The sequence below is a fragment of the Schistocerca nitens genome, chromosome 7 (genome assembly GCF_023898315.1).
Source record: "Schistocerca nitens isolate TAMUIC-IGC-003100 chromosome 7, iqSchNite1.1, whole genome shotgun sequence".
Classification (NCBI taxonomy): Eukaryota; Metazoa; Arthropoda; class Insecta; order Orthoptera; family Acrididae; genus Schistocerca; species Schistocerca nitens.
In genome coordinates, this window is record NC_064620.1 from 466,973,303 (window position 1) to 466,994,294 (window position 20,992).

The following is a 20,992-nucleotide window of genomic DNA, read 5'->3' on the forward strand; positions in this document are numbered from 1 at the left end:
TGTGCTAAGGACAACCTTAATGTAGAGTAATGAATGTCATTTTTTTTCCTCTTTATAATTACGTACATCATGTTCCTTTTGATCTTCAGTGGATTATTTACAACAAACTTCATGGAGGAATAAATATACTGCACAGCAGAAGCCAAAATGTCCAAGCCCTTAAACAGACATGTACCACATGATGGTGCGTGAGCACCTCAAATTATTCTTACAGCATGTTTTTGAGCAATGAGCATTTTCTTTCTTAGAGATGAGTGACCCCATAATGTTTTTCATTATGTGAGTGTTGAGTAAAAATATGCAAAATATGATGATTATTCAAAAAGCAAGGTCCAGTTACCTATGCCTTCTAGCTATTTCTCTGCATAGTTGTTGCTCCAACTTAGACATTTGTCATAGCATTGTACCATCTTTCCAAGGCCCTTGTTGTAGAAGATAGCCACCAATGCCAAAATGCTACCTTCATAAACAGCAGTTCATGCGAGCAGAGATAAAAATCGGAGTGAGCAGAGTCCGTGCTGTATGGTGGGTGAGCATTGAAATTGGAGCAGGAGCAGCCTCATTGCACCTGCAATGTGCAGCCAAGAAATGTCACTGAGAATGAAATGCGTGACAGTTATATTATGTAAGGTTGCATGAAATCAGGTGAAATCTCTCAGCAGGCACCCATACTTGGCAGGAGACTTTATTTTCTAGGCATCTTTACATGCTCACTATGAGCTCATAACTGAAAAGAGCAATGTGTGGTGATCAATAGGCATACTAGAGACATTGCCCCACACATCTGTGCAAAACTTCATCAAATTTTCACTGTGGTTTCCATTTCACAACCGATTGGACCTTACTTTCCAAACAACCCTCATACGTCAACATACTGTCTGTCCTCAAGATTTGCAATGGTTCTATGTGCAGATGTGGCCTAACCAAGTCACTTTAGGAGTATTAAAATTCATTTTTTCCAGTTTGCTTCTCTTCAATATGGACACCTAAAATTTTGGAAGTTTTCACAATATCTGTTACTTCTTCACCATTTGTTACACTTATGGTTGGTGTAGTACTTCTAGTTGTGGAGAACTGATTATGTTGTGTCTTTTTAAAATCGAGACTGACACCATTCGCAGAAAACCAGTGAATGACACCTTTAAGGACATTTGCTTACAATCTCTTCTGTTGTTGTATGTATGCTTGGGTTGATTACAGTACTAGTATCATCTGTAAAAAGACCTAATCTTCCTTGTTGTATATTAGATGGAAGATGGTCTACATGTGAGGTTGATTACAGTACTAGTATCATCTGCAAAAAGACCCAATCTTCCTTGTTGTATATTAGATGGAAGATGGTCTACTTGTGAGGACACTGGCAGACATAAGATTGAGTCTTTTGGGAACCCTATGCCTGATTTGTTCCCAGTCAGAAGAATCTTGGTTTAATTGCATTGGCTTAATTACTAAGTACAACTGTATTCTTTTGGTTAGATCCAACATTACTTATTGGTTGGCTGCACCATCAATTCCATGAAACTTCAGTTTATCTAGGACAGGGCTTCACAGCAAACGTGCACCACATGCAGGTGGTGAGCTCAGGCCTTTGAATGGTGACTGCTGTACCCCTTCCGTCATCACAGAGAATTGGATGGAGAGCCATTATTTTATATTTTGTCTACTTCGGTCATCATCAGTTATTTTGCTACACAAAAAGCAAAACTCATTTAGTACTTTAAGTGCCTAGTTTCCTTATCTAATTCCCTCAGCATCACCTGACTTAATTCAACTACATTCTGTTATTCTTAAATTGCTTTTGTTGATGTTCATCTTATATCCTCCTTTCAAGACAGTGGCCATTCTGTTCAACCGTTCTTCCAAGTCCTTTGCTATCTCTGACAATTACAGTGTCATTGGCAAACCTCAAGGTTTTTATTTTTTCTTCCTAAACTTTACTCCAAATTTTTCCTTGGTTTACTTTACTGGTTGCTCGATGTACAAATTGAATAACGTCAGGGATAAGCTACAACCCTGTCTCACTCCCTTCTCAATCCCTGCTTCCCTTTCATGGTCCTCGAATCTCATAGCTGCCATCTGATTTCAGTACAAGTTGTAAATAGCCTTTCTCTCCCTGTATTTTACGCCTCCTACCTCTAGTCGATATTGTCAAAAGCTTTCTCCAAGTGTACAAATGCTATGAACATAGGTTTGCCTTTCCCTTTCCCTATCCTCTAATAGTAGTTGTAGGGTCAGTATTGCCTCTAACCTGATAGTTTGGTAATATTCACACCTGTCAGGATGTACTTTCTTTGGAATTGGAATTATTACATTCTTTTTGAAATCTGAGGGTATTTCTCTTTCTCATATATCTTATACATCAGATTGAAGAGTTTTGTCATTACTGTCTCTCCTAATGCTATCAGTAGTTCTGATAGAATGCTGTCTACTCCAGGGGCCTTGTTTCAACTTAGGCTCTTCAGTGCTCTGTCAAATTCTTCTAGCAGTATCAGTTCTTCCACCTCATCTTCTTCTATGTCCTTTTCCATTGCTATAATTTTAACTTCAAGTTCATCTCCCTCATATAAACACACTATGTACTCCTTCCACCTTTCAGTTTTCCCTTCGTTACTTAGGACTGGTTTTCCATCTGAGCTCTTGATATTCATACAGCTACTTATCTTTTCTCCAAAGACATCTTTAATTCTCCTGTAGATGGTATCTATCTTTCCCCTAATGAAATATGCTTTAAAATACATTTTTTTCTCTAGCCATTGGGGCTTAGCCATTTTATACTTACTGTCAATCTCATTTCTTATATGTTTGTATTTTGTTTCGTCTGCTTCATTTGCTGCATTTTTATATTTTCTGTTTTCAAAAGTTAAACTCAATACCTCTTGTGTTATTCAAGAATTTGTACTGGGCCTTGTCTTTTTACCCATTGCTGTTTTCACTATTTCATCTCTCAAAGCCATCCATTTGTCTTCTACCTACTCCTTCCCCCTGTTCTAGTCAGCCATTGTCTGATGCTCCTTGTAGTCAACTGGCAATTGAATCTCAATGTAGACAAGTGTAATGTGCTGCGAATACATAGAAAGAAAGATCCTTTATCATTTAGCTGCAATATAGCAGGTCAGCAACTGGAAGCAGTTAATTCCATAAATTATCTGGGAGTAGGCATTAGGAGTGATTTAAAATGGAATGACCATATAAAATTAATTGTCGATAAAGCAGATGCCAGACTGAGATTCATTGGAAGAATACTAAGGAAATGCACTCCGAAAACAAAGCAAGTAGGTTGCAGTACACTTGTTCACCCACTGCTTGAATACTGCTCACCGGTGGTGTGGGATCCATACCAGATAGGGTTTATAGAAGAGATAGAGAAGATCCAATGGAGAGCAGCGCTCTTCATTGTAGGATCATTTAGTAATCGCGAAAACGTTACGGAGATGATAGATAAACACCAGTGGAAGACTGCAAGAGAGACGCTCAGTAGCTCTGTACGGGCTTTTGTTGAAGTTTTGAGAACATACCTTCCCCGAGGAATCAAGCAGTATATTGCTCCCTCCTACGTATATCTCACGAAGAGACCATGAGGATAAAATCAGAAAGATTAGAGCACACACAGAGGCATACTGACGATCTTTCTTTCCACGAACAATACAAGACTGGAATAGAAGTACTGATAGAGGTACTCAAGGTACCCTCTGTCACACACCGTGAGGTGGCTTGCGGAGTGGGGATGAAGATGTAGATGTAGATTTTGCAAAATGCTCCCTCTGAAAATCTCAACAACCTCTGATTCTTTCAGCATATTCAAGTGCCATCTCCTTAATTTCCTCCCTTTTTGCAATTTCTTCAGTTTTAATCTACAGTTCATAACTAATAAAAGCTTGGTCAGAGATCACATCTCCCCCTCGAGGTGTCTTACCATTTAAAATCTAGTTCTGAAATCTCTGCCATGCCATTATGTAATCTGTCTTAATTCTTTCCGCATCTCCAGGTCTCTTCCATATATACAACCTTCTTTCCTGATTCTTAAAGCAAGTGTTAGCAATGTTTAAATTATGCTCTGTGCAAAATTCTACCAGGCAGCTTCCTGTTTCATTCCTTTCTCCCAGCCCATAGGCGCTTATTATTTTTCTTTCTTTTCGATTTCCAACTATCAAATTCCAGTTCCCCATCACAGTTAAACTTTCATCTCCCTTAACTATCTTATTAATTTCTTTAATTTCATCATACATTTCTTCAAGCTCTTCATCACCTGCAGAGCTAGTTGGTGTATAAACTTGTACTATTGTGGTGGGTGTGGGCTTCATGTCTATCTTGCTGTGATAAGGTGTTCGCTATGCAATTTGTAGTATCTTACCTGGATTCCTGTTTTTCTATTCATTGTTAAAGCCACTGCTGCATTACCTCTATTTGATTTTATATTTATAACCCTGTACTCGTGACCAGAAGTCCTATTCCTCATGCCACTGAACTTTACCTGCCCAATTAAGGGATCTAATGTTCCATGCTCCGATCTGCAGAATGCCAGTTTTGTTTTTCCCGATGACATCCTCCTGAATAGTCCCCACCCTTAGATCTGCATGAGGGACTAATTTGCCTTCACCCTATTTTAGCCAAGAGGGTGCCTCCATTATTTAACCATATAGTAGAGCTGCACGCCCCCAGGAGAAATAAGAGCTACAGTTTCCCATTGCTTTCAGCCATTGTGAGTACCAGCATAGCAAGGCCATGTCGGTTGATTTCACAAGTCCAGTTCAGTCAATCATCCAGACTGTTGCTCCTGCGACTACTGAAACGGCTGCTGCTCCTCTGCAGGAACCATATGTTTGTTTGGCTTCTCAATATCCGTTTCTTGTGGTTGCATCTACAGTAGAGCTATCTGTATCATTGAGGCACGGAAGCCACCCCACCACCGCAAGGTCCATCTAGTTGCAATGAATTTCCTCTAAATTGTAAAACAGTTTGCATTTATTGCATGGGTGTTTACAAACTTTACTTTCAGTGTTGACATCTGAGTACAAGTCTCACTAAACCAAAAGCTTCCCATTTTTATGGATACATCTTTTTTTAATATACAATATTTCATTGTGATTCTCACTCTTACCTTCTCTAAGAAGTCCCTTCAGAACAGCGTTGGAAACTCCATGCTGTACTTGCAGTGACATAAAAGCGATGGCTGTCAATCTCCAGCTGCTGCACCTCATAATGGTGTAGTACAAACAAATATCTCCACATAGCATATCCTATGCAGAAATATAGACCTGTGCACTATTTTAAATATGCACTTTAGTATACAGAGTGGCAAAAAGATCTAACGGTTGTAAAGTACAAATAAAGCAAGTGTTAAGATTGATAAGAAATGTCTTATTGGTTGTCACAGAATGGTGTTGATGGAAATTAAAGAAAATATCATTGGACTGTGATGAAGAACTCTTCCAGTCTCGCACCAAAACTGTTGAACAACTTCCCTAACATTGCAGGAGACAGGTTGGCAGTTTCTTGAGTTATGGCCACCTTAAATTCGCCCAATATGTGGGGCTTGTTTGTGTAGACTCTTGATTTCAAGAAACCCCACAAGAAAAAATCACAAATGCTTAGGTCAGGGGAGCATGCAGTATCCCCAAAATGCGAGATTACTCGGCCACGAAACTTCCTTTTCCCAAAATTCATCACCTCATTGGCTGTACGAGCAGTTGCCACATCCTGCTGGAACTACATTCTACTGTGCACTAAGCGATTTCTCTGAAGTCCAGAGATCAGGAAGTTTTGTAACATCAACAGATAAAGTTGCGAATTGACCGTAACAGTTTGACCACCCTCTTCAAAGAAATACGGCCTATTGACACAAGTTTTTGTTACACCACACCACACAGTGATCTTAGGACTATGCAGAGGACATTCATGCAGTTCTTTAGGATTTGTAGCTGACCAATAATGTAAGTTCTGTTTGTTTACACAACCATACAGATGAAAATGCGCCTCATCGCTCTTCATGAAAATTTTTTCATCTGTCATCAAATCAATCATTTGCTCTGAAAATGCTTTTCGCTTTGCATAGTCATTGGGCTTTAACTGCTGAACAATAGCCATTTTGTATGGATGGAAATGCAGAGGGAACTGCAAAATTTGTCTTACCAAGTGGTCAGACATATGCCAAGCAGCAGCTTGTTTACAAGTTGGCTGCCGAGAAATGACTTTCACAGTTTCTCTTACTCTATCAATATTCTCTGGTGTCCGGGCTGACCTTGGATGGGCTGTCAACGTCCGTTTCAATGCTGAACTGCTAGCTCTGAAGTTACTCACCCACAGCATAATTGTGTTGCATGTCAGAACCTAAATTAAAACGCCTTCGGAACTGCCACTGCACAACAATGCAGGAATCGCCACTTTTAGAAAATGCCTCGACAACAGACGCGTGATGCTCAACCAACCACTGCTCCACGGTTACTAAAAATGTTCATGAGTAGGCTCTGAAACGCGCCTATCCCCACCATCCCCCACCACCTAATCGCTGAACCGCGCAACAGGGTAAATCATCAGATCATTTTGTCACTCTATTTATAACATTAATTATGACAAGGTTACTCATTTGTAAGTGGCAATGAGAGTACAGAAGATTTTGCAACTCTGACTTATGAGGTATATATCCAGAATTTAACTACCTAAATGTTCACTGACTTCACAATATCCACGCATTATTTGGTTCATGGTAGTGAGTTGCCTGGTTCGTGTCAAGCTATGGCACTAAATAGTAACCCATTGTAATCTTCAGTGTTCATTTATGACACTAGAGTATTAATTTAACAAAAATATACAAAAGGAACATGATGTATGTGTTAACACACACACACACACGCACACACACACACACACACACCTCCCCCCACGATTGTATTCTGATGTTTGTCACAAATAACCTGTCACCATTTCAAAATAACAGTAACATTAGCAAATATCACATTTGGAACACCCAACAAAAGACCTCTCTTATTAAGAAGTAACCTTTAGTATCACTCAAAAAGCAGTGTCCTTTATGTCTACAAATTATGCAGTGGCATTTGTGTATTAAAGTTGCTTAAAGGTGGCAAAAAAAATTGTATCCATTGTATCCTTCATCTAAACATACATAGTAAAAAAACTCTCTCTCTCTCTCTCTCTCTCTGTGTGTGTGTGTGTGTGTGTGTGTGTGTGTGTGTGTGTGATACAAATAGAAAGATGTCACATGTACAGGGTGATTATAATTAAGTTCCAGCAAGCAAGTTTGCTTTTCTCTTCTGCATTGGCATATCCTTTGTGACTGGGGAAACTACTAAGTACAGATTTTATATTGTAACATCCCATATTTGCAAATGCTATAATGTATCAATTCTGTATGTGAGCTGTTCAAATCAGATATTGCTTTATTAAACAGTGATATTAAAATTAATGAAAATTTTAACGTGTTTGTTGTTTATTATTAATTTCTAACAGTGCAAACAAAGGCTGATTATTGCTAAAATCACATTTGCGAATTGTAAGGAAAGAGAGGCAGAGGGGTCATGAAGGTAATGTAGAAACAATTTTAATATAACTTCTTCCTACATTATAAATAAGTTCCTCAGCAGGGTCTGTATAATTGTGTCATATGATTCAGTCTGTATCCTGTTAATCATTGTGGCTGCAAGGCTAAGTAGAAAGCATTAGACAACAAATTCAGATCCAGAATTCAATAGTCACTCAGTGCTAGGATTTTTTTTTCTGGAACTTATTGCATCATTCACTTCCATAAATAGTTTGCAGGTGTGAAAAATGCCAATCAGCACCATAATTTGAAATGCACATTGAATTGTAAAGCCCCTGTTATTAGCTGGGTAAGTCAGTTCAAAGATCAGAGAAAGACAAAGCCATACTACAACCATTAGGACTGTGCCTAGGAAAGCCATGGTGCTCTAACCACCTTGAGCTTGAGGACAGCTGTACCTACACCTATTAATCTAAAGAAGAAAGTAAAGCATATAAAGACAAAAAAATAGATATGAAGTATCTCAGAGATAATAGGTGAGCCTAACAATATCATTTCTTGTATTATCTGTTTCAGAGCCGGCTGTGAAAGTACCAATTGACACATCAAAAGCCATAAAGTAAGTGTTGTTTATAATCTTCTGTTGTTTATAATCTTCTGAAGCTGTAGCTTCATTTGTTACCAATTTTTTCTTTAGTGTGAGAAGCGAGTGAATTCTCTCCTGGCATAGGCCATGGCAAAATCTTGTATAGTATTTGTGTATACATAAAGCATGATTTATGTTTTAACTCAGTGAGGATATGTTTGTAAAATGATATATTGGAAATAATATATACACTCCTGGAAATGGAAAAAAGAACACATTGACACCGGTGTGTCAGACCCACCATACTTGCTCCGGACACTGCGAGAGGGCTGTACAAGCAATGATCACACGCACGGCACAGCGGACACACCAGGAACCGCGGTGTTGGCCGTCGAATGGCGCTAGCTGCGCAGCATTTGTGCACCGCCGCCGTCAGTGTCAGCCAGTTTGCCGTGGCATACGGAGCTCCATCGCAGTCTTTAACACTGGTAGCATGCCGCGACAGCGTGGACGTGAACCGTATGTGCAGTTGACGGACTTTGAGCGAGGGCGTATAGTGGGCATGCGGGAGGCCGGGTGGACGTACCGCCGAATTGCTCAACACGTGGGGCGTGAGGTCTCCACAGTACATCGATGTTGTCGCCAGTGGTCGGCGGAAGGTGCACGTGCCCGTCGACCTGGGACCGGACCGCAGCGACGCACGGATGCACGCCAAGACCGTAGGATCCTACGCAGTGCCGTAGGGGACCGCACCGTCACTTCCCAGCAAATTAGGGACACTGTTGCTCCTGGGGTATCGGCGAGGACCATTCGCAACCGTCTCCATGAAGCTGGGCTACGGTCCCGCACACCATTAGGCCGTCTTCCGCTCACGCCCCAACATCGTGCAGCCCGCCTCCAGTGGTGTCGCGACAGGCGTGAAATGAGGGACGAATGGAGACGTGTCGTCTTCAGTGATGAGAGTCGCTTCTGCCTTGGTGCCAATGATGGTTGTATGCGTGTTTGGCGCCGTGCAGGTGAGCGCCACAATCAGGACTGCATATGACTGAGGCACACAGGGCCAACACCCGGCATCATGGTGTGGGGAGCAATCTCCTACACTGGCCATACACCACTGGTGATCGTCGAGGGGACACTGAATAGTGCACGGTACATCTAAACCGTCATCGAACCCATCGTTCTACCATTCCTAGACCGGCAAGGGAACTTGCTGTTCCAACAGGACAATGCATGTCCGCATGTATCCCGTGCCACCCAACGTGCTCTAGAAGGTGTAAGTCAACTACCCTGGCCAGCAAGATCTCCGGATCTGTCCCCCATTGAGCATGTTTGGGACTGGATGAAGCGTCGTCTCACGCGGTCTGCACGTCCAGCACGAACGCTGGTCCAACTGAGGCGCCAGGTGGAAATGGCATGGCAAGCCGTTCCACAGGACTACATCCAGCATCTCTACGATCGTCTCCATGGGAGAATAGCAGCCTGCATTGCTGCGAAAGGTGGATATACACTGTACTAGTGCCGACATTGTGCATGCTCTGTTGCCTGTGTCTATGTGCCTGTGGTTCTGTCAGTGTGATCATGTGATGTATCTGACCCCAGGAATGTGTCAATAAAGTTTCCCCTTCCTGGGACAATGAATTCACGGTGTTCTTATTTCAATTTCCAGGAGTGTATTTTGGCTACATCCATACAGTGGATATTGTCGAAAGATGAATAAATAAATAATCTTAAATATATGCTACACAGATCACAAATTAAAACATGTATTTCTATTTCCTTTTCATTTTTTATACAGGGCTATTCAAAAAGAAGGAACAGAATCCAAACATTTATTGCTTCCAAACTACAAAACATAGAAACTCGATTCCAACACTCCTGGAAAGAAAAGTTCAGATTTTATGCATTCAATGTAAGCACCATGTGTTACACGACAAATATCAAAACAGTTGCTCATTTCCTGCCAGCCACAAAGCAGCTGATCTCTCATTATCAAATTCACAGCTTCAACAATGGATGCTGCAGACTTTTAAGAATGTCAGGCATGGGGGGGGGGGGGGGGGGGGAATTAAAATATGGTCTTTTATGTAACCCTATAGGTAAAAGTCACAAGGTGTGAGGTCTGGAGAGCTGGGAGGTCACCGACAATGAAGTTCATCTTCTGCTCCTCCTCTTCCAATCCATTGTCCTGGAATGGTGTCATTCAGGTAACATCGAACACGTTTAGAGAAATGAAGCATGGCACCATCTTGCATGAAGACGAAGTCATCTGAATCATCTTCAAGTTGAGGAAATAACCAGTTTTGAAGCAAATCTAGATGGGTTAGTCCTACCACATTTGTCTCCATGAAGAAGAAAGCAACAGTGCCCCTGCACCCATGATTGGAATGTCTATCAGGACTGTTCAGATTTTAAATTGTTGTCCGTCCAGGAACGTTGGAATTAAGGTGCTACCTGTTGTAATTTGGAAGATATAAATGTTTAAAATCCATTCCTTCTTTTTGAATAGCCCTATATTATGATTGTGTTTCCACTCTTCTCTTCCCTAATCAAATATCTTATTGGTGTGTATTTCATGTGTAATTTCATAATTATTTTTAAATTGTCCGTTCTATCAAAGGTTCTAATGAGATGTTTACAGTGGTAGTTTATAGTACAAAATTCTCTCTCAGACACCTTGTGTAGCCATGAGCAGAATAAGTAATTTGCACTTACTACCATATGGCTACAGTATCCTACACTCATGATCAGTATTACGAGGAGTTTATTTGTTTCCTAATAGCAGTTACTGCTCATTACGTTCTTCAAGCAACATCAGTGTCAACGGAAAGCTTCAGTATGTTCCCCGTTCCAAACAAAATTATTTTTAAGGTGAAATTTTATACATCCATTCAACAGAGCAGTTCAAAATTAGTCTAGTACGACATTCCATTTATTGATGTGCATGGATGGGGACAGTAAAATATGAAGAATAGTGAGTACTCCAGCGGCAACAGTACAGCCCTGGCCCCCATTGACTACTACAGTTGCGCAGAAATGCTGCTCAGTCACTGCTGCAGTACTGATTATTCTTTGTGTTTGACTGTCACTGTTAATACATGATAAAGACTGGACTAATTTGGGACTGCTCTCTTAGATGGGCACTTAAAATTGCACTTTAAAAGTCATTTCGTTTGCAGTGGAAAACAAACCAATGCTGTTGATACTGGGCATCTTATGAAAGATGTGATGAGCAGGAATTGTTTGGGCTGATTCTAGATACACACTGCAAAAATGAAATTGCAGATATCTGCCAAAACACCAGAGCAAATGCGCCTGATGACCCATGTAAGAGACACCTGGGATAAGATTATCAATCTTATCTTGATGCAGTTTATTGCCATTGTGGTAATTATTGTTGTAGTGTTGGCAGAAAAGCCAACACCGTGTTACTAGAGGAGACCGAAATGCACGCGTTTTAGCTCCCGCAGGCTGGCGTGAAGAGGGAAGAATTATACTGACGTGAGGTCTGGAACATGACAAGGAATTAGAATTCAGAAAGCGGACGTAATTAGTTTCATACTTAACTTTAATCTATTAATGATGAATGTCGCTCTTGATGGTACATGATTCACAATATTATCTGTTAGTAACTGAATATGGCGCCTTGCTAGGTCGTAGCAAATGACGTAGCTGAAGACTATGCTAAATTGTCGTCTCGGCAAATGAGAGCGTATGTAGTCAGTGAACCATCGCTAGCAAAGTCGGCTGTACAACTGGGGCAGGTGCTAGGGAGTCTCTCTAGACCTGGCGTGTGGCGGCGCTCGGTCTGCAATCACTGATAGTGGCGACACGCGGGTCCGACGTATACTAACGGACCGCAGCCGATTTAAAGGCTACCACGTAGCAAGTGTCTGGCGGTGACACCACAATTGTAATAACTCACTTTTTCTGCAACACGTAAGTGTAGTATATTGATTGTAGTCTGAATTTATTCCTGTCTCTGTAGAAACAACCACCAGTTAAGTTCTATATTTCATGGCTCGATGTTTGAAGTCTAAACTTACTTCAGCTTTACCAACACCCTAAAGACTTACAACACCCACAATTCCATGCACTTTGTCAAGAAAATATTGATTTCAAAATAATGATTTCATGAAGTCAGCTACTTTGCAGTTAAATATTAAATGCTACTACTTTTAACAAGTGACTTTTACCATTAATAGCATAAGGATTTTTTTATAAGCACTGAAGATGTACATTACTTACTGAAGTTGAATTTTTTAAACATCTTATGGCAACCGCTGTTGATGCTTAACAAACTTTCTTTTGTTGGGTGTCTGACATTCAAATGCTTTATAGTACTGCATGTCAGTTGAATAACGTCAATAGAAGTGTCGTTTCACCTCACCTGTTAACTTTGAGATAGATGTTGTTCCAAAAACTTGTAACTTTTAAAAGCTGTTTAGATTAAAATTTCACTCACATATTTCACATTGCTGACAGCATAATAACCTTCCATCATATTTTGTAATAATTAGTATGCATCATTATTACACATTACTATTATTATTGTTGTGATTCATACTTTGAACAGCCAGCATGTCCTTGCTTGTTGTAGGTCCAGTTTCTGCCCATTTGCAGTATACTACTTATCAGAGCTATAAGAGTACATTTTTATGTTTGGCTTTCTGTGGTTTTCCTTAATCACTGAAGATGATTGCTGGAATTTAATAGTGTGGAAAAGACAGATTACTACTTACAGTAAAGAAGATGCATTAAGTTGTATACAGGCACAATAGATGACACTTACGTAAAGCTCTCAGCCCCAGCCTTCATCAGCAAAAGAGAAATGCACACCATTCATACACATTGGCAAGCACACCTCATGCATATAACGGCGAACTCCAGCATTTGGGGCTGGAGTTGGCGGTCGTTTATGCATGAGATGTGCCAGGTTGCGTGTATGAAAGGCATGTGTTTCACTTCTGCTGATGAAGGCTGTTTCCGAAAGCTTTATGTATGTGTCTTTTAATTGTGTCTGTCTGCAACTTAACATGTCTTCTTTATGGTAAATAGGAGTCTGTCATTCCTGTGTGGAGTTTCTATTGTTTGATTGCTGGGATTTATTCATTTTAATTATTTGTGTGGCAGAACAATGCATATGCAAAATAAAAATATATAAGAGTACAACATATAGGCTTCGATCCACATATTGAGCAGTGAAGCCAGCAAAGTACCAAAAGTAAGATGTATATGAAGTCTCAGAGCATTCCAATGTATTTTCACTGAGGTCATTTATTGGGTAGATTGAAGTGGTTATGGTGACATAATTTTTCCCATTCTCATACTGTTACTTGGTTTTGCATTTGGAAAGAGCAAGACTCAAAGGCCTGTCTGGCCATTTAGGTTTTCCATAGTTTCCCTAAATCGACTAAGACAAATGTCAGAATGTTTCCTTTGAAAAAGAATTCAGACATTTTTGTTCCACTTCCTTGCGCTATCATAGCTTGTGCTCTGCCTCTAATGATCTTGTTATCAGTGGGTCAGTAAACTCTATTCTTTCTTCCTTCAATGCGCTGCTTGCTTATAGTTGTGTTTTGGAGGCTGTAAGTTACTCTAGGGTTACAGGATTTCAGTAGCTGACTCCGTATTCTTTGTATGACACCATATTATCATATTCAGTTACTGGTTATCATAAGATGGGCTCTTTGACCTGTAGAGTTAAAGTGTCTGGTCTCTATGAGGTCTAGCTAGTTTTTTCACAGTGTTTTGCATCACTTTTTGGCTGGAGTTTTCCAAATATTTTTTTATTAATTACAGAATTATCCAAAGTATTGTCAACATTTTTAGGAACGAAGTTCAGTTTTACCTTCTTCTGACATTCATGCTTACAAAGGGACTGTACAAACTTCCCCTCACTGATTTGATCCATACTTGACAGGGTTAGTAGGCATGACTAGGAAGACGTGACTCTCAACTGTTTTCAAGAAGATCGAGATTGAAAATTTTAGAATTGCTCATATACTTTGTATGGTCATAAATAGTCATGCAGTCTGTAGCTGACGAGTAAGCATGCAGTTTCATAAGTGCGAGGTCTCTGGTTCGAAGCTCACTGCTGGTACTTTTTGTTATTCCCATGTAATTCTAACAACAGAATTATTCTGTGCAAAATATCTATATTCAAAGGGTTCATTTATTGTTTGTGTAATATTTGTTCTGAAAAAAGAGAAGGAGCTTTTTTTGTAAGGAGGTAGGAATTTAAAAAAAGGATACACAATAACTTTCAATCAAGTCAGCATAGTTGTTTCATTTACACTGAAGCACCAAAGAAACTGGTATAGGCATGTCTATTCAAGCACAGAGATATGTCAACATGCAGAATATGGCACTGCAGTTGGCAATGCCTAAATAAGACAATAAGTGTCTGGCACAGTTGTCAGATCGGTTATTGCTGCTACAGTGGCAGGTTATCAAGATTTAAGTGAGTTTGATCTTAGTGTTATAGTTGGCGCACAAGCAATGGGATGCAGCATCTTCGAGGTAGTGATAAAGATGGGATTTTCCTATACAACCATTTCACGAGTGTACTGTGAGTATCAGGAATCCGGTAAAACGTCAAATCTCTGACATTGCTGCTGCTGGAAAAAGATCCCGCAAGAACAGGACCAACAGTGATGGAAGAGAATTGTTCAACATGAGAGAAATGCAACACTTCCACAAATTGCTGCAGATTTCAATGCTGGGCCATCAACAAGTGTCAATGTGCAAACCATTCAGTGAAAAATCATCAGTATGGGCTTTCAGAGCCAGAGGTCCACTCGTGTACCCTTGATGACTGCACAATATGAAGCTTAATGCCTCGCCTGGGGCTATTAACACCAACATTGGACTGTTGATGACTGGAAACATGTTTCGTTGTTAGACAAGTCTCATTTCAAATTGTATTGAGCTGATGGACGTATACGGGTATGGAGCCAACGTCATGCATCCATTCATCCTGCATGTCAGCGGGGGACTGTTAAAGGTGGTGGAGGCTCTGTAAAGGTGTGGAGCATGTGCAGTTGGAGTGGTTTGGGACCCCCGATACATCTAGACTCTCGCAGGTGACAAGTACATAAGCATCCTGTCTGATCACCTGCATCTATTCATGTCCATTGTGAATTACAACAGACTTGGGCAGTTCCAGCAGGGCAGTGTGACACCCCACACATCCAGAATTGCTACAGAGTGGCTCCAGGAACACTCTTCTGAGTTTAAACACTTCCGCTGGCCACCAAACTCCCCATTCATGAACATTATTGAGCTTATCTGGGGTGCCTTGCAACTTGCTGTTCGGAAGAGGTCTGCAGCCACTCGTACTTTTAGATTTATGGACAGCTTTGCAGGATTTGTGGTGTCAATTCCCTCCAGCACTACTTCAGACATTAGTCGAGTCCAAGCCACATAGTGTTGTGGCACTTCAGCATGCTCGCAGGGGCCCTACACAATATTAGGCAGATGTACCAGTTTCTTTGGCTCTTTGTTATATATTATTGTGTATACATTTGTGACAGATACAATACATAAAATATGCTTCAGGATGTTACTGATCATAGAAACTTGGGAAATATACATATTGTGACATACAATGCATGTGATGAATGCTGAATTTTTTATGTGCATGATTTTTCAGTGTGTCGATTGCCAAATAAAATTTGGTTTTCATCCATAAACAGTTCTAGATCATCACACAATTTAACGGCATACAACACTTATTGAAGCATATCACCGAATATTGCCACTGACGACTTATAGGTTATGCTTGATTGAAGTTTTATGCATTCTTCTCTAGAAACTATCTCCCTATTCAGTTTGATGATGTACGCACAATTTTGCAGTAGTTTTATAAAGTTCTTCACCTGCATTTTTATAACATCTACATCTACATGGATACTCTGCAAATCACATTTAAGTTCCTGGCAGAGGGTTCATCGAACCACCTTCACAATTCTGTATTATTCCAATCTCGTATAGTGCGCAGAAAATCACTTATAGCGCGCAGAAAGAATGAACACCTATATCTTTCCGTACGATCTCTGATTTCCCTTATTTTATCGTGGTGATCGCTTCACCCTATGTAGGTTGGTGTCAACAAAATATTTTCGCATTCGGAGGAGAAAGTTGGTGATTGGAATTTTGTGAGAAGATTCCATCGCAACGAAAAACGCCTTTCTTTTAATGATTTCCAGCCCAAATCCTGTATCATTTCTGTGACAAAGTCTCCCATATTTCGCAATAATACAAAACATGCTGCCTTTCTTTGAACTTTTTCGATGTACTCCGTCATTCCTACTTGGTAAGGATCCCACACCGCGCAGCAGTATTCTAAAAGAGGACGAACAAGTGTAGTGTAGGCAGTCTCCTTAGGTAGGTCTGTTACATTTTCTAAGTGTCCTGCCAATAAAACACAGCCTTTGGTTAGCCTTCCCCACAACATTTTCTATGTGTTCTTTCCAATTTAAGTTGTTCATAATTGTAATACCTAGTTATTTAGTTGAATTTATGGCTTTTAAACCAGACTGATTTATCGTGTAACCGAAGTTTAACAAGTTCCTTTTAGTACTCATGTGGATGACCTCACACTTTTCATTATTTATGGTCAACTGCCACTTTTCATACCATTCAGATATTTTTTCTAAATCGTTTTGCAGTTTGTTCTGAGCTTCTGATGACTTTATTAGTCAATAAACGACAGTGTCATCTGAAAACAACAGAAGACAGCTGCTCAGATTGTCTCCCAAACCATTTACGTAGATAAGGAACAGCAAAAGGTCTATAGCACCTGAAATCACTTCTGTTTTACTAGATGACTTTCCGTCAATTACTACGAACTGTGACCTCTCTGACAGGAAATCGCAAATCCAATCATGTAACTGAGACGATATTCCATAAGCACGCATTTTACTACCAGCCGCTTGTGTGGTACAGTGTCAAAAGCCTTCCAGAAATCCAGAAATACGGAATCGATCTGAAATCCCTTATCAATAGCACTCAGCACTTCATGTGAATAAAGAGCTAGTTGTGTTTCACAGGAATGATGTTTTCTAAACTCATGTTGACTGTGTGTCAATAGACCGTTTCCTTCGAGGTAATTCATAATGTTGGAACACAATATATGTTCTAAAATCCTGCTGCATATTGACATTAACGATATGGGCCTGTAATTTAGTAGATTACTCTTACTACCTTTCTTGAATATTGGTGTGACCTGTGCAACTTTCCAGTCTTTGGGCACGGATCTTTTTCGAGCGAATGGTTGTATATGATTGTTAAGTATGGAGCTAATGCATCAGCGTGCTCCGAAAGGAACCTAATTGGTATACAGTCTGGACCAGAAGACTTGCTTTTATTAAGTGATTTGAGTTGCTTCACTACTCTGAGGATATTTACTTCTACATTGCTCATGTTGGTAGCTGTACTCGAGTCGAATTCTTGAATATTTACTACTTCTTCTTTTGTGAAGGCATTTCGAACGGCTATGTTTAGTAAATCTGCTTTGGCAGCACTGTCTTCGATAGTATCTCCATTGTTATCATGCAAAGAAGGCATTGATTGTTTCTTGCCGCTACCATACTTCACATACAACCAGAATCTCTTTGGATTTTCTGCCAGGTTTGGAAACAAAGTTTGGTTGTGGAAACTGTTATAGGCGTCTCGCATTGAACTCCGCACTAAGTTTCGAGCTTCTGTAAAGGATCTCCAGTCTTGGGGATTTTGCATCTGTTTAAATTTGGCATGTTTGTTTCGTTGTTTCTGCAACAGTGTTCTGACCCGTTTTGTGTACCAAGGAGGATCAGCTCCGTCATTTGTTAGTTTATTTGGTATAAACCTTTCAATTGCTGCCAATACTATTTCTTTGAATTTAAGCCACATCTGGTCTACACTTATATTATTAATTTGGAATGAGTGGAGATTGTCTCTCAGGAAGGCGTCAAGTGAATTTTTATCTGCTTTTTGAATAGGTATATTTTTCGCTAATTTTTTGTGGTTCTGCATGTGTGTGCAAAAAAAAAAAAAAATATATCAGAAGACTGCACCAGCAGAGTACATTTGAGAGGGATTACTTTAGTACTGCGTGTTTGTAGCATAACTTGGGAATAAAAAAAGTACCATTACCCAGATTTGCTTCCCCCATGAACCATGGACCTTGCCGTTGGTGGGAAGGCTTGCGTGCCTCAGCGATACAGATGGCCGTACCGTAGTTGCAACCACAACGGAGGGGTATCTGTTGAGAGGCCAGACAAACATGTGGTTCCTGAAGAGGGGCAGCAGCCTTTTCAGTAGTTGCAGGGGCAACAGTCTGGATGATTGACTGATCTGGCCTTGTAACATCAACCAAAACGGCCTTGCTGTGCTGGTACTGCGAACGGCTGAAAGCAAGGGGAAACTACAGCCGTAATTTTTCCCGAGGACATGCAGCTTTACTGTATGATTAAATGATGATGGCGTCCTCTTGGGTAAAATATTCCGGAGGTAAAATAGTCCCCCATTCGGATCTCCGGGCGGGGACTACTCAAGAGGACATCGTTATCAGGAGAAAGAAAACTGGCATTCTACGAATCGGAGCGTGGAATGTCAGATCCCTTAATCGGGCAGGTAGGTTAGAAAATTTAAAAAGGAAAATGGATAGGTTAAAGTTAGATATAGTGGGAATTAGTGAAGTTCGGTGGCAGGAGGAACAAGACTTTTGGTCAGGTGATTACAGGGTTATAAATACAAAATCAAATAGGGGTAATGCAGGAGTAGGTTTAATAATGAATAAAAAAATAGGAGTGCGGGTTAGCTACTACAAACAGCATAGTGAACGCATTATTGTGGCCAAGATAGACACAAAGCCCATGCCTACTACAGTAGTACAAGTTTATATGCCAACTAGCTCTGCAGATGATGAAGAAATTGATGAAATGTATGACGAGATAAAAGAAATTATTCAGGTAGTGAAGGGAGACAAAAATTTAATAGTCATGGGTGACTGGAATTCGTCAGTAGGAAAAGGGAGGGAAGGAAACATAGTAGGTGAATATGGATTGGGGGGAAGAAATGAAAGAGGAAGCCGCCTTGTAGAATTTTGCACAGAGCATAACTTAATGATAGCTAACACTTGGTTCAAGAATCATAAAAGAAGGTTGTATACCTGGAAGAATCCTGGAGATACTAATAGGTATCAGATAGATTATATAATGGTAAGAGAGAGATTTAGGAACCAGCTTTTAAATTGTAAGACATTTCCAGGGGCAGATGTGGATTCTGACCACAATCTATTGGTTATGAACTGCAGATTGAAACTGAAGAAACTGCAAAAAGGTGGGAATTTAAGGAGATGGGACCTGGATAAACTGAAAGAACCAGAGGTTGTAGAGAGTTTCAGGGAGAGCATAAGGGAACAATTGACAGGAATGGGGGAAAGAAATACAGTAGAAGAAGAATGGGTAGCTCTGAGGGATGAAGTAGTGAAGGCAGCAGAGGATCAAGTAGGTAAAAAGACGAGGGCTAATTGAAATCCTTGGGTAACAGAAGAGATATTGAATTTAATTGATGAAAGGAGAAAATATAAAAATGCAGTAAATGAAGCAGGCAAAAGGGAATACAAACGTCTGAAGAATGAGATCGACAGAAAGTGCAAAATGGCTAAGCAGGGATGGCTAGAGGACAAATGTAAGGATGTAGAGGCTTGTCTCACTAGGGGTAAGATAGATACTGCCTACAGGAAAATTAAAGAGACCTTTGGAGAGAAGAGAACCATTTGTATGAATATCAAGAGCTCAGATGGCAACCCAGTTCTAAGCAAAGAAGGGAAGGCAGAAAGGTGGAAGGAGTATATAGAGGGTTTATACAAGGGCGATGTACTTGAGGACAATATTATGGAAATGGAAGAGGATGTAGATGAAGATGAAATGGGAGATAAGATACTGCGTGAAGAGTTTGACAGAGCACTGAAAGACCTGAGTCGAAACAAGGCCCCGGGAGTAGACAACATTCCATTAGAATTACTGATGGCCTTGGGAGAGCCAGTCATGACAAAACTCTACCATTTGGTGAGCAAGATGTATGAGACAGGCCAAATACCCACAGACTTCAAGAAGAATATAATAATTCCAATACCAAAGAAAGCAGGTGTTGACAGATGTGAAAATTACCGAACTATCAGTTTAATAAGTCACAGCTGCAAAATACTAACGCGAATTCTTTACAGACGAATGGAAAAACTGGTAGAAGCGGACCTCGGGGAAGATCAGTTTGGATTCCGTAGAAATGTTGGAACACGTGAGGCAATACTAACCTTACGACTTATCTTAGAAGAAAGATTAAGAAAAGGCAAACCTACATTTCTAGCATTTGTAGACTTAGAGAAAGCTTTTGACAACGTTAACTGGAATACTCTCTTTCAAATTCTGAAGGTGGCAGGGGTAAAATACAGGGAGCGAAAGGCTATTTACAATTTGTACAGAAACCAGATGGCAGTTATAAGAGTCGAGGGGCATGAAAGGGAAGCAGTGGTTGGGAAAGGAGTGAGACAGGGTTGTAGCCTCTCCCCGATGTTATTCAATCTGTATATTGAGCAAGCAGTAAAGGAAACAAAAGAACAATTCGGAGTAGGTATTAAAATTCATGGAGAAGAAGTAAAAACTTTGAGGTTCGCCGATGACATTGTAATTCTGTCAGAGACAGCAAAGGACTTGGAAGAGCAGTTGAACGGAATGGACAGTGTCTTGAAAGGAGGATATAAGATGAACATCAACAAAAGCAAAACGAGGATAATGGAATGTAGTCAAATTAAATCGGGTGATGCTGAGGGGATTAGATTAGGAAATGAGACACTTAAAGTAGTAAAGGAGTTTTGCTATTTAGGGAGTAAAATAACTGATGATGGTCGAAGTAGAGAGGATATAAAA

At 40.3% G+C, this 20,992-nt stretch overlaps 1 protein-coding gene across 3 annotated transcripts in view; it reads left to right on the top strand.

The window, feature by feature from the left end:
• LOC126194925 (serine/threonine-protein kinase/endoribonuclease IRE1) overlaps positions 1 to 20,992 on the top strand; it is a 151,599-nt gene that overhangs the window by 15,161 nt on the left and 115,446 nt on the right. For all 3 annotated transcript variants that reach the window (XR_007538527.1, XR_007538528.1, XM_049933304.1), the window contains exon 3: positions 8,072 to 8,114. Coding sequence is in view for 1 of the 3 variants with exons in the window: in XM_049933304.1 (XP_049789261.1) it covers positions 8,072 to 8,114 (43 nt within the window). In the remaining 2 variants the exon portion in view is untranslated. The remainder of the gene's footprint in view (positions 1 to 8,071; positions 8,115 to 20,992) is intronic.